The 12,210-nt window shown below is 33.4% G+C and overlaps 2 protein-coding genes across 2 annotated transcripts; both read right to left on the reverse strand.

Annotated features, from left to right (window-relative positions):
* Positions 1–444: 444 nt before the first annotated feature.
* On the reverse strand, positions 445–1,026 carry TRIADDRAFT_19073 (uncharacterized protein; the record flags this gene model as incomplete). The annotated part of the gene is made up of 1 exon (XM_002108471.1): positions 445–1,026. The coding sequence occupies one exon, from the start codon at positions 1,024–1,026 to the stop codon at positions 445–447; it is 582 nt and encodes a 193-aa protein (XP_002108507.1).
* A 5,872-nt stretch (positions 1,027–6,898) lies between these two features.
* Positions 6,899–7,486, reverse strand: TRIADDRAFT_20140 (uncharacterized protein; the record flags this gene model as incomplete). Its single annotated transcript, XM_002108472.1, has 1 exon — positions 6,899–7,486. One exon carries the CDS (start codon positions 7,484–7,486, stop codon positions 6,899–6,901), a length of 588 nt encoding a protein of 195 aa, XP_002108508.1.
* Between the last annotated feature and the right edge of the window lie 4,724 nt (positions 7,487–12,210).

The following is a 12,210-nucleotide window of genomic DNA, read 5'->3' on the forward strand; positions in this document are numbered from 1 at the left end:
AATTTCATTTACCGAATGATATTTTGAGCGCTATTTAATAAAATATGGTCAATCCAATGTTACGACAATATATTAAGGTAAATGGCACAAATGCAAACATCAAATGAATAGATCAAAAGGTCGCGTAGTTTCACTATAATACAGTAGTTGCTGACTTTTAAAAGTATAGGAACTGCTACTATTCCAAGATTCAACGTAAGCGACTTCAATTTAGTTCTAGGGTTCTGATCTATGTTCGTAACTTGGTATCATTTTTACAAAAGCTATTTTATAAGCAATAGTCAACGCATGCTATTATTATTTCCACGTCCAAATCTATCAAGGCGGATTAATTAAATCATTTAAAAAGCAATTCAACTTATTTTGACAAGAAATACTTTCATTTTAAGCTACAGAAAATGTCCATAGCGATCTTTAAGATTGTAAATATGTACGTACATTAAGTTACAGAATTTGGCAGCAATTTTTTTTCTTCGGCCATAGCTTTCGTCGAATTAAAACGAGTTTCGTCGCTTCTTCGAAAATTTCCTTTAGGCCATGACGATTAAAGGAAGAACATTCAAAATATCGAATAGCACCAATAGCTCTAGCTAATTTTAGACCTGTACTGCGATAGATGGGCCTGCTGTTTATTTTTTTCAATTCCTTGAGTACGTTGATATCTTCTCGGAGATCTGTTTTTGTGCCAACTAATATTTTAGGGGTATTAGGTGAATAGCGCCTAACTTCTGAATACCATACATCGCGCACATTGTCAAAAGAATGAGGATTTACCGTAGAAAAACAAATTATAAACAAATCAGCTTGATCGTAAGAAATCGCTCTCAGCTTACTATATTCAGCTTGTCCAGCGGTATCCCATAAACCAAGGCTAATAACTTTGTCATTAATCATGAGATTCTTTGAAAAATTATCAAATACGGTAGGAATATATTCACCAGGGAAATTATCTGTCGAATAAGTCATTAATAAACATGTCTTTCCTACCTCACCATCGCCAACAATAACACACTTTACTGATTCCATTTTGTGGACGAGATATTTGCTTGCAATAAGTGAAATGTACTGTTGATCGGTATTTGAGCCTGCCTCAATCTACTTTAATGCAACTGCAATATTAAGCTTGTTTAATGTTAATTTAGTTTCTTGAAAAAATGTACCAGCGACTATTTCAATTGTCCAATACCGTATATTTTTCGTGAATTAGTATTGAAATTTCCAAGAATCATGTATAAATCCTATTTTTCAATTAGCAGCTCTCATCATATCAATCGACTAATTGATTTAAGTGAAATATGGTCCTATACTAGGATTCTTTTTTGCGCTCGAGCTAAGCCAACGAAGGAGGTAAATACGAGCAGCTTTTTAAATTTTCACGTTGGACGTCAAATATTAATCACCGACTTTTTATAGGGGCTTACACTTGGGCTGGAATGATGTATTTTTCGATTTCAATTGAGAATACACCTGTGGATCTTACAAGTGTTATAAGAAACTGACAAACAGCGTTCATGAAGGCTCTTGGCTACCAGTTATGATACCATATGCAATAGCCAAAGGCAATAAATGCGTATTACTACGACTAAAGTTACTACAGTATGAGTGATCTACCACCAAATCAGATAGTAAACAGAGCGCAGCCTATAATTTTAATTAAGATCTTTGAGAAGTTTTGAATAGTTTCGACTAATAATATTACAGGGTGTACAATGCATTAAAGTGTGCAATGTAATTAATCAATTATATTCACTATTTATCTGTTTTTTCCATTATTCTATTCCTCTACTAGCTTACAAGTATGTAAACATTCCTGATTAATTACAGCTTCAATGACGTATCGAGATGGATACCAAAGTTATTTTGACGTAGTCTAGAAGATAATTACCTTACCTTATCATCGAAATTCGATAACAATTTGGTTAGACCAAAATAACTCAATTATCGTGTAGTACTACTGGACAGCATACGATTATGTCAACACTACTACGACGTAGAATCGCTGGATTGAACAAGGTTGATTGTCCTCTCTTGTTGTTATTTTCGACATCAAGCAGTATCGCAAAAATAGACTAACAAGGTGCAATACAACTTAACGAAAGTAGCAATCCCCCTTCTAAACCATCTGCTAGCAATGTCCAGTAGAAACATTTTTCATCTAATTTGATCTTATTGCATAGATTAGGCAATAACTTCAATTCAGATTCGATAGATGATATTCTATTAGATTACATAAAGGAGAAATATTGAATTTTTAAGCTTCGAGCTACTTACGAACACCTAGACAATACTGCACCTTCAACATCAATTATGATTCTAGTACAGCATACTTTAATGAAATTAAGACAATAATGATTCATCTTGGCTACCAAAGAATGAATTAATTATTAAATAGTTTGACTCCTACATTATCTTTTGGTATGATATCGTTTTATCGGTTGATAGATTTGCAATATTTACCAAGGTTAGTATGCATTGTATGCAAACTATGCACACACTATGCTGACGTCTGCATATCGATCACAGTTTCAAGCAAAAATTGATCTAGGAAAGGTCAAGAGCCCTCCCATTCAACGTTAGTTTATCAATGCCAATTATAATGCTTATTTTTATATCGATTTTCAAGTTAATGCTATAGCCTATAGGTACTAGGTACTGTACAGTATTTTCAACATGCTCTTATTTTACTTTTGGAGCTGCTTAAATCAGCATAAAACGCCTATTGCTTTTTACCTGGATATGCAGATCCGTAGGTTACAACGGTGAAAATGGCATGTACCTAGTGGAGCAGCTCCAATATCTGGAATTAAGGTTAACGTTTTGTACAATCTCATTAGGAAGAAAACTGCTGGAATTATTCGATAAGGGCGCGGTAGAATGTATATTAATTTAATTGAACGATAATATTTGCGAATACCGTCTACACTACTGTGCTTAGCACGTTGTTTTCTTACCTCTCTACGTTTTAAACTGCGGTACCAATACAGTAGACAGTAGCGCACTTTCGAAGGTAGCTAGAGCTGTTTACGAATCTGATAACAGACTGCTTGCATCGTATTTGTGCTCTCCAAGTGTAAATGTAATGGCATGTATTTACGTCTGAAAAAAGAGAAAATTGAGGAGTTTTCCGTAGCTAAAGCATACTTTGGATGCAATCAAGGGCTATTTAATAGACACAGTACTGTACACTGTACAGTAGGTATTGCAATCCCCATAGACTGGCTTGCATCTACGCATTGCATTGCACTGGCGCATCGAATCCTAAAATGGATTTGTCTAAAGCATGCTTTTGGTGTTGTTAATGGGCTGGCTTGTATCTACCCATTGCATTGGCGCATCGAATCCTAAAATGGATTCGTCTTAAGCATGCTTTTGGCGTTGTTAATGGACTGGCTTGTGTCCTACGTTTGTTGCATCGAATATTCCAATTGGCGCCTCCAACGGCCCTAAAAATTTTGATTGGTGTAAAGCATATTTTTGGTGCTGACTGATTTAAAGAAAACATACTTTTAGCGCAATCAATGCACACTTGCTTAACCCATGAACTAACTTGACATTTGCCCCTCAAACGCTCATTGCATATGGCATACTGTAAAAAAAAGGAAATGATTATTCAGCATTCAGTAAGTGCATTTGGCGCAGTCATGGATCGACCACTAGAACACCTAGTGTTGAACAAGTAGTGAGTCATGTCGGAGTCTAATAGACTCGTACTCATACTGGACGGCAAGCTGCAGGTGTTGCTGTTTTTAGTGCTCTAGACTAGCGATGCGAAACGAACGCATGAGAATATTTGGTGAGAGCTTTCGCCTTAGCCATGATAAGACTCAGAAATAAATTCAGCGTTAATATAATAGAAATGTATGGACAGCTCTTTGTTAGGTGAATATTTGCAATTGAAGTAGGTGATTTGGCTATTTTAAGGATTTTATCAATAATGGAATCGTTATAATACGATGCTCTGGAGTCATAATTTTCCTTGAATTGTATGTTACAACTTAACACCATTCTTAACCATCAAGCATAATCTAATTATTCTAATTATTATACTGCAAGAATGCTGAAAAAATACGGAATCAATTATTCCATCTAGGTAGAAGGTATGCTGAATGATTGTACCTCAATACACTAATTTGATTACGCCCATAATTTGGAGGAGTTGATAATGACATCAAAAGTGAAGGGAAGATATTTATTGTATTTCCTGTCAGCTACGTCTTACAAATTGGAAAACAAGATTTCCTACCATCTCCGTATAAGCAGAGTGCAAAGCGTAAAATTGTAATGAACGTTGCTAATCTTTAATCTTTAATACTGTATGTTGCACTATGCGCTCTTTGATCAACGGTCAATATCATTTTTAGCATAGTCGATAATAAATATACATTGACACTAACTAGAATCACTACAGCATTTTCTTGTTACTTATTAGCTGTTCTGCTGTGATATATACGATTTCATTTTCTCCTCAATTTTAAGGTAACAGGTCAGTCATTTGTCGTCAAACTGCAATGACAACATAGACTTTGTTTGCTCACGAGATACGATTCAAATACGGAGCTTGACAATTGGCTTTAACGATGATGATCTACCGTTCATTTAGAAATAAGTTTTGCGATTTACTTTTTATTTTTTTCGACTGAATAAAGGTTTTCTCTACTCTTGAGTTACTAACATGTCCAGTACTTAGCGGGGTTTCTCGTCGGCGAAAATAGTACCATAAGCTGGGAGCAGGAATATTAAAATTTTAGTTAGGTCTAACCATATCTATCATCAAAACCATTTACCGGTTCTATAAAATTGTGTTGACTAGTTGGCTTATACTTTGATACAATTGCATTGCAAGCAAGAAAGAACATACTCGTATACGGTACGTATCTAATCGAAATTATGATACTGAATGCCTGACTAGTGATTCACAGAATGAGGTTTTGGTTAAGACACTAGAAATTTAGAAAATTGTGATACGTTGTTTAATAGATTTACCAGACCGTATATTATTATTTAAAAGTGATTTCATTTCTCTCCTTTTCTTGGTAAGATATTCCCCATACATTTTACAGTAATAATTCGATCAAAGTCTTGGCCATTAGACACAGATGTATGGTAGCATTTTGAAAACCAGTTTGCATTGTCCATAGGATTGTTAAATTGTAGCTTAAGCATAATATCGTTATAATCACTCTTACTAAAGCATTAGAAGTTACTATAGTAAAATTGAGCGTGTTAAGCAAATAATTATCGTTTGTACATTTTGTATATGATATGATACGAGTATACAGTATATGGAACCTAACTGCCATAGTAAAACAGCTAAAAGAAGCAGATATTAAATTCCCAAAATTAGTTACCAATAGTTTATTGATTAGTAATATTGTTATTGGTTATTTTTGAATATCAAAAAATAAATCGAAATTCACATCTTGATAATCAGAAATTTATGCTTTCGAAAAGGATTTGCTCAGTGATTAGTAATGTTGTGATATTGATCATGGAACATAACATTTGCAAGATTACTCTATGATACAATCAACAGCCATATTGAAATACTATAATTGCATTTCGCTTCCTAAATTGCCTTGCTGACTTTCACATCCAAAGGTGATTAGAGAGTTGTTACAATATCTTTCTCTCGTTAGCGATGCAATAAACATATAGCAATCCTAAACTAACATAATGGCTATAACATTGCCTAAGATTAGTTATTCCATAGCATATAGTTGTAGATATTGTATTGTTTATTAGGAATGGTATTCGAGCATCACTTTTAAAACGCTGGTTTTGAAAGGATTACAGCAGTGCTCTGTCTACCGTCATCACTATCTGGTATTGTCATGATGTATCAGTCGATATCAATTGTTATTTATTTATAGATGTGCTGAAGAATTTCAATTTCAAACTTTAATCATCCGACTTTGATCCACAGTCGTCTGTAAGCTGGCATCCATTGAGAAAATTCTAAACCAATCAATTTTTTACAGTAAACATCTCAACTGTTGCAATTGTGTATCGTGCAAACTATAATCACGAAATAACATTCGCTTGATAGATAGAAAACCGTTGATTATAACTTGAAAAATACTATAACAGCGAAAGAACTGCATCTGCTATGGATGATATTATGCATTATGCGCCTTGATTACTTCCAATACCGTAATGATAAATTGCTGAAGTCATCAAATTAAGGGAAATCTGGCCAGAGAATTAATATAAATAATATTATGATAGCAAGTTTAGAGTTGAATGAGTAATTTCACTACTTTTCCTAATATTTCTATCTTTTAGCGATAATAGCCCAACACGATTCCTAGTTTCTAGTAAGATATAATTAGAAATAGAATGGTATAATCTTAGCTTGAAATACGCGTAAGTGATATCATTTAAGAATCAAGATGTAGTCTGTAGAAGAATATAATACTAATCGCTAAAAGCTATAGTCAATACAGAATAAGTTATCCTTAAATTAGTAGATTGCAGAATTTCTCTTTATGTATACAGTAGCATAGGAGTTTAACAATCGTTGTTGCACACGTCAGTAGTACAACATTTAATTTAGGGTAGCTAGACTTTAAAACGGCTTATAGAGTAAGTATCATTCTTGCGTAAGCACTATTATGAAGATGCATCACTAAGTTGGGGCTAGACTTAAAAAAACTGCGCAAAAGTGTTATATACTTTTGTAAATATACATTACTGGGTTCCAGCTAGACTTAAAAACTGCTCATAAGTGCTAGGTAGGTACTAAATTAGATATACATCATTGAATTCCAGTAAGCTAGAATAAAGAATGAAATAAAGTAGTTGCACTTGAATTGTCGTCTATCTACAAGGCTTAGACGCTTCTATTCCCCTTGAACTAACCTACATGATAGATTGTTACAGACTTCTACTGGATTGGAAATTACAAAACTTTACAATGTTTTTTCTTCTTTTTGGCTGGTGCAACATCCTTATATAATACAATATTGATGGCTTCATCAAATACTTCTTTTAAACCTTTCTTGGATAATGCTGAACATTCGACATAATTCACTGCTCCTATTTTCTTAGCTAACTTTCGACCTTCTTCGAATGGAATTGGACGTTGATTGTTTTCTTGCATAAAGGCATTAGCTTCTTTATCTTCACGCAAATCTAGCTTGGTTCCAATTAATAAGATTGGAGCATCAGGGCAGTGATGTCTTAATTCTGGTGTCCATTTCTGTAAGACATTGTTAAAGGATGAAGGTGATACTACTGAAAAACATAATAAAAAGATATTCGTTTCTGGATATGATAGAGGTCTTAATCGATCATATCCTTCTTGTCCAGCAGTATCCCAAAGACCCAGATGGATTGGCATCTTTTCTACCAATACATCAACGGTATAGTTATCAAAAACGGTAGGAATATATTCGCCAGGAAATGAATTAGTTGTATAAGTGATTAACATGGCCGTCTTTCCTACGCCACCATCACCAACCACCACACTCTTGATTGATTTAAGCATGATGGCCCAGTTATTTTATTCCTTTACAACAAAGAAAGAAATTACGTTACTCAAGAATAACTTAATTACTATACAAATAAAGGTCTATTTTTTTATACCCAAGTTAATATGTTCTAAAAAATAAAATTAGTTGCTTTCAAGTTGTCACTAAAGTATTGATCACTTGTTGAACTTGATTAACCTATCAAGTCTGATACAGAATAAAGCTTTAACGTTGCACTTCCAATTATATATAATTCATCAATCGTCAATTTAACACTTAGGTGCTATGCAAAGGAATCGTATAACTTCTAAATATGACTATAGCTAGTCCTCACTCGTCATCAGAATATGAAAGACAGGACGAAAGGTTCAAGACTGTCATTTACTTTTCGACTCAAGTTATGAGAATGAAGTCATATATTCAGAATACATATTTGGAAATTAAAATGGACTTGATCCAGCAAGATAAAGGGGTTTTAACGCAAGTATGTAGTAATAGAATAAAGGTCAATGCCATCTCGCGATTTGGTGAGGACGTCAAATAGAGCATTAAATAATGTAACTTTGATATCAAAGCCATTCAAAAAATGAGCTGTGGCACCCACTGACGCCATCATTTATTGAAGCGATACGATTAAAATGGAGTTAAAAATCGAGGTATAAAAACAATTACATCTAGTGTGAAGAGCATCTTGTAGATATTTGCTTGGAAATCAATGAACAGATAGCTATCAATTTTCGTCTTACTGTAGAAACAGTCTTTTAGTCATGGCAGTAACCATGGACATCGATATTCAATAGTGATTGTTGCTAAATATGGCACTGGCTGATGACATTGAAATCGAACTAATGAGCATTAAGTTTCGATAATCATCACATTGAACGTGAAGAGCACACCGGATTACATAGATTTTAATAAGAGATCATGAGGTTAGTAGCTGATAGCATTGATTTTGTGATAAACTTTATTTTAAAATAGCAATTATTTTAGTATAGCTGCGATACTGACTGATATTATTCTTCATTAAGTTAGTTGCATTAAAATACCACTAAAATGCCTCGAGTTTCGATAATCAACGCATTGAACGTGAAGAGTATACTGTATTACAGAGATTTCACTTAGAGATGAAGTAGCTAATAGCTGGCAGCATTGACTTTAGTGTTAAAAAGGTAGAAAAAAATTATTTTCTGTCATGCCAGCAACCATGGTTATCGAGCCTAATCTCAACTTTAAAACGCTAAATAGCGATTAAGTATAACTGCAGCACTGACTGATGGCATTCATCATTAAATCTATTATATTGAAATGTTACAACTAAAACATAGTCACATCCAATATGAAGAGTTGAGCGAAATCTCTGCTCACTTTGAGATCAAGTTCGGTAGCTAATAGCTGTAACAATACGTTTTTTGTTATGGTAGAAAGAATTTTTTAGTCGTTATATCAACTATGGACATCAATCCTAATCCTAACTGGAAACGTTAAATGATGATTAAGTATGGCTACGGTACCGACTGAAAGCATCACTCATTGAATCAATCAGATTAAATGTTAAAACTATAACAGAATCGAATTTTAGTAATTATCGCATCTAACATGAAAAGTATCTTGTAGAGATCAATAAATAAGTAGTAGCTTTTGGATAGCATAGGGTTTTATCTTAGGGTAGAATGAATTTTTCAGCCATTAAAAGCAATTACAGGCATCTTTCTTGCAATCTGGGTTACTTCTATAATGTCTGAACAATATTTTAATAATAATAATTATAATATTATTGAACTGATAGGCTAAATACAAACTTTTCAATTTTGCTAAATAAGTCGATATTGCGAGTTTCGATAATAATCGCAGGACATCATATTAGACATTTCAGTAGGAGATCAACGAACAAATAAATATAGGGGTAAAATTAAATTTCATTTGAGGTAGAAAGAATTTGATTCAGTAGTTAGTAGTAACTACAGATATTGTTATCATCCACTGGATTATCATGGCTGAGTAAATTTTCAAGAAAGTTAATTGTTATTGAATCAACGACTAAAAATAGATTTTTTAACTTCATTTATTGAGCTGATAAATGAAATGTCTAGTCTGCAGGTCTTATCGGCATAATCGAGAATGTGGTATGAATATAGTCTGTCGACTGATTAATTCCTTGTACTTCATTTGAAGATCATTATCCTTTATTAAATGGATAGCAGAACTTTAAATTTGTCCACTGCTTAGAGCTATTTTAAGAGCTATTAGCTATTGGAAGTAAACAGAATAGTTAACTATTTTATACCTGTTTGCACTAACATGCTAATCCAATTTTCAATTTCTATACTTTCGTTACATTACTCCATTGAGCTGTATACTCCGTATCCTTTGAATAATTATTCACTACAATTAAATTATCATATTTACTTGCTAATAACTGTCAGGGTAAATTTAATGTCTGAAAGGACGACTTAAATCAAGAAATGGTACTGATTTATTTCTCTGCGTAATAGATTATATACCTTTGATAAGTATCTCAAACAGCGATAGAATATATTTTGGCCTCCACGAATTTATAAACCACAAGTAATTCAATAACTAATTATCTTCATGTGGAATAAATTGTTAGCCTATCAAGTATTATCAACTTAGCTTAATAAGAGAACATATACGGAAAACTTCTATAGCCCACTCTGTTATTAGGTGGGCGTTTAAATTAAATGAAAGGGTGTCCTTGAATCATTAAAAACAGTTTTTCAGCCATTCAAATCTGGAGAGTAATTTGAAGATATGTACTGTAAATAAATGTTCAATCAATGATCTTACTTATATCGTCATTCATCTTCATCATGATATACACTATCTATTAAGATTAATTTTCCGTACAGATTTCTACTCAATCCTATGCTGATGCAAGCTATCAACCTACATAATTAGCTATTTCTTAAAAAGTCGTTGTGTTATAGATCGATATCATAAAAAAGCCCATTAAAAGAAGAATATTGATATTAGTTTGTATAACGAATCTCTTTATGCATGCATAAAAGTTCATTCTATATAATATGCTTCCGTATTTTTACTAACAGAGTCCATAGAAAAAAGGGAGAACGATTGCTGTAGAATATAGAGTGATCCGATTTTGAAGTTGGAGTAGCGAACATACATTAACGTTAGTTTTATGACCAAACTTGAAAATGAATGTATAGAAATTTATTCTACAGATGATACTGTACAAGCTGATGCCTTTTTTTTAAACTATGGCAGTAAGGAGAAAAAGCAATCCTAGTGTATGACGATTTTACTTTGACGACAAGTTCGACCAAAGAATAATAGCAAATGGTAATCACATTGGTTCGAATAACTTTTTTTATAGAGGGCACATGTGTTTCAATTATTGTAGCAGATAATTAAAGCAAATAAATGAAGGATGAAAATGATATTTCGAATTTTATGTTAATTTAGTTTGAATCCTTTTGAATTGAACATGTGGAATTACAGCTATCGCTAAAGCTGTAACATTGCTTGGACTATCTTAATAAAAATGGCTTGGTCATGAAGATGTTACGCCTTAAGTTACTGCTACTCCAATCTTTCTTCGGTACCGTAGGCAATGAAACTGATACCAGGGGTTAAACTATCTGATGTAGATTGCGATAATAAAGTAAATTAAATGAAGATTCTAGCAATAGTCATGAAGAAATTACACAAGTTTAATCGGTTTAAGGGCTTAAAAATTAGAAAGGAAAAGATTTATTGTCAGCTACTTTCAGGATGATATTATTTTGTAATTCCCGATTTATTGCGATATCCTGTACACTAACTCAATGCTCACTCCGCAGTAATATTTTTAGAATAAGACTTCTGCTCAAACAGATGAGCCATAATGTGGTGACCAGTGGCTGAGGAGGTAAAGGTAAAGAGCCACTAGTTATACTTACTACGTTCGGTAGTAAATCAAAAATGGGATACTAAAACTGAAATAACGGTAAAACAGTTTAGAAGGGAGCGGTGTAGTAAATGTGATAGAAAGTAGAATAGCGCGATGGAGAAGAAAAATCGTAAGAAACGCCTATAACGATTGGACATAGCACTATTTGTGAGATTGCCTCCAATGCTACCATCATGGCAGAAAAGCATCGAAGCATTGAATTGCAAACACGGCGCCGACCTAGACACTAGTGCAACAGTAGAGCATGTAATCCAGCCATTGTTTCACTAAAATGAAGCCCTGAGGAAATTTATCGACTCTTTTCCAGCGTGAAGCAGACATTCTGATAAAAAAGAATTTTTTTTAAAGTTATCTAGACTTAGAACTGCAAAGGTAGTAGAATATCTCACCCATCAGTCTCTTATTAGGATAACTATCAGTAAGGCATAAAATACCAGTAGCTGTCTTATCCCGATCATGTCGATCTAGAGCTCTCATAGCCTATAAAAAGCTTTCGTTTAACAGGCTTCTTGTTTCTTACTGAAAGTAACCCCCTTTTTAACCATAATAAAAAGCAATCAAAATGTCATAAAGATATGTAGAACAGAAACAAGATTTAATATGCTTAATAGCCGTCGTTTTATAGACTTTAAATAAAGCCATTTATGGTCAACATTCTAAAGTAAGTTTGCTAAACGCTTCTAATTAATCATTATTTTGAAGGAAAAAGCTACATGATGGCTAGGACGTGATTTCGCCTGTTGGCAGTTATTTTTTCCATAGAAGGAGAAGTTTTTGGTATAAATATGACTTGAAAAAATCGAGATCATCGAA

The sequence above is a fragment of the Trichoplax adhaerens genome, genomic scaffold (genome assembly GCF_000150275.1).
Source record: "Trichoplax adhaerens TRIADscaffold_1 genomic scaffold, whole genome shotgun sequence".
Taxonomy (NCBI): Eukaryota; Metazoa; Placozoa; class Uniplacotomia; order Trichoplacea; family Trichoplacidae; genus Trichoplax; species Trichoplax adhaerens.